The sequence below is a fragment of the Daktulosphaira vitifoliae genome, unplaced genomic scaffold, assembly GCF_025091365.1.
Source record: "Daktulosphaira vitifoliae isolate Bord-2020 unplaced genomic scaffold, ASM2509136v1 Scaffold_3927, whole genome shotgun sequence".
Classification (NCBI taxonomy): domain Eukaryota; kingdom Metazoa; phylum Arthropoda; class Insecta; order Hemiptera; family Phylloxeridae; genus Daktulosphaira; species Daktulosphaira vitifoliae.
Window position 1 is genome coordinate 1 of NW_026103487.1, and position 985 is coordinate 985.

The window sequence follows — 985 nt, forward strand, 5'->3', positions numbered from 1 at the left end:
AAATTTACTTTAAAATTAACTGAAAAGTTTTTTAATTAATTTTGAAATTCAAACTATATTATAAAAATGAGTAGCGTAAAATAGCTTGATCGTTTGACTCATTACAGTACTCATTATACCATAATATTATATAATAATTATAAAGTACACTAAAATAGAAAGAAATTAAAAACAGTAAAATCTATTTGTTGACACATTAATGAAAATTAAGAAATAAAATAGATAGTTTAATTTTTTTTTAACAGGTGATGTATAATTATTTAAAATAGTCATTTTTATCACAGGAAATAATGTTGCCAGGCGAGTTAAAAAAGAACGGAGATACTGTTTCGGCTTCTTTTGGAGATTTTCAAGCTTCTGCTGGTCTATCTGATAAAGGTGCTGTTGCCTCGGCCGGAGGTAGTGGACTAGGTGCCGGTGCTCGTTATGGTGTGGATGGAGTTGGAGCTAGTGCTGTAGGGACCAATGTTAGAATGCCAGGCATTGATAATAAAGTAAAATATGGGTACGGATATGGTGTAGAGTCACTAGGGGTTGCTGGACAAAATGCACAAAGTGGTGTAGTTGGTCAACAAGATTTCTACAAAAGGATTTTTTCTGTAAGTAAAAAAATAAGCATGATGTACATATTACAAGTTTTATGAATATAGTTAACTAATCATAAAAGTAAATCTTAAAAATCTTATAAATAAATATTATCGTGACTTGTGAGATATTAATGATTTTCAAAGTATAAAGTTGAAATTGTTGTTGTACTTTTTAGATTCCCATCGATGTTTTGCAATCCGTGAACACATATCTTAATCAAAAACCAACCGGTATGAAAAATAAGACTGAACCATCTGAATGGTGTAAATAGGGCTCGGGAGTATAAGTATTTATAAATTTTGTTAAGATATTCTGAACACATCATAGGCCAGTACAAATGTTTATTAATTGACATGAAATCTTAGTAATTAGTTGTTACCGAGATTAAAGTTTGGGG

General features: G+C 30.2%; 1 protein-coding gene across 1 annotated transcript; it reads left to right on the forward strand.

Moving 5' to 3' along the window:
* Nucleotides 1-261: 261 nt before the first annotated feature.
* LOC126910076 (uncharacterized) lies at nt 262-942 on the forward strand. Its single transcript, XM_050692469.1, has 2 exons — nt 262-599; nt 764-942. Exons 1-2 carry the CDS (start codon nt 291-293, stop codon nt 857-859), a joined length of 405 nt encoding a protein of 134 aa, XP_050548426.1. The 5' UTR covers nt 262-290; the 3' UTR covers nt 860-942.
* Nucleotides 943-985: the final 43 nt, after the last annotated feature.

Bases quoted from the DNA above. Each gene is read 5' to 3' on its own strand.
- LOC126910076 (XM_050692469.1), top strand. From the start codon at position 291: ATGTTGCCAGGCGAGTTAAAAAAGAACGGAGATACTGTTTCGGCTTCT. The intron at 600-763 runs GTAAGTAAAAAA...TGTACTTTTTAG, and splicing joins TCTACAAAAGGATTTTTTCT to ATTCCCATCGATGTTTTGCA.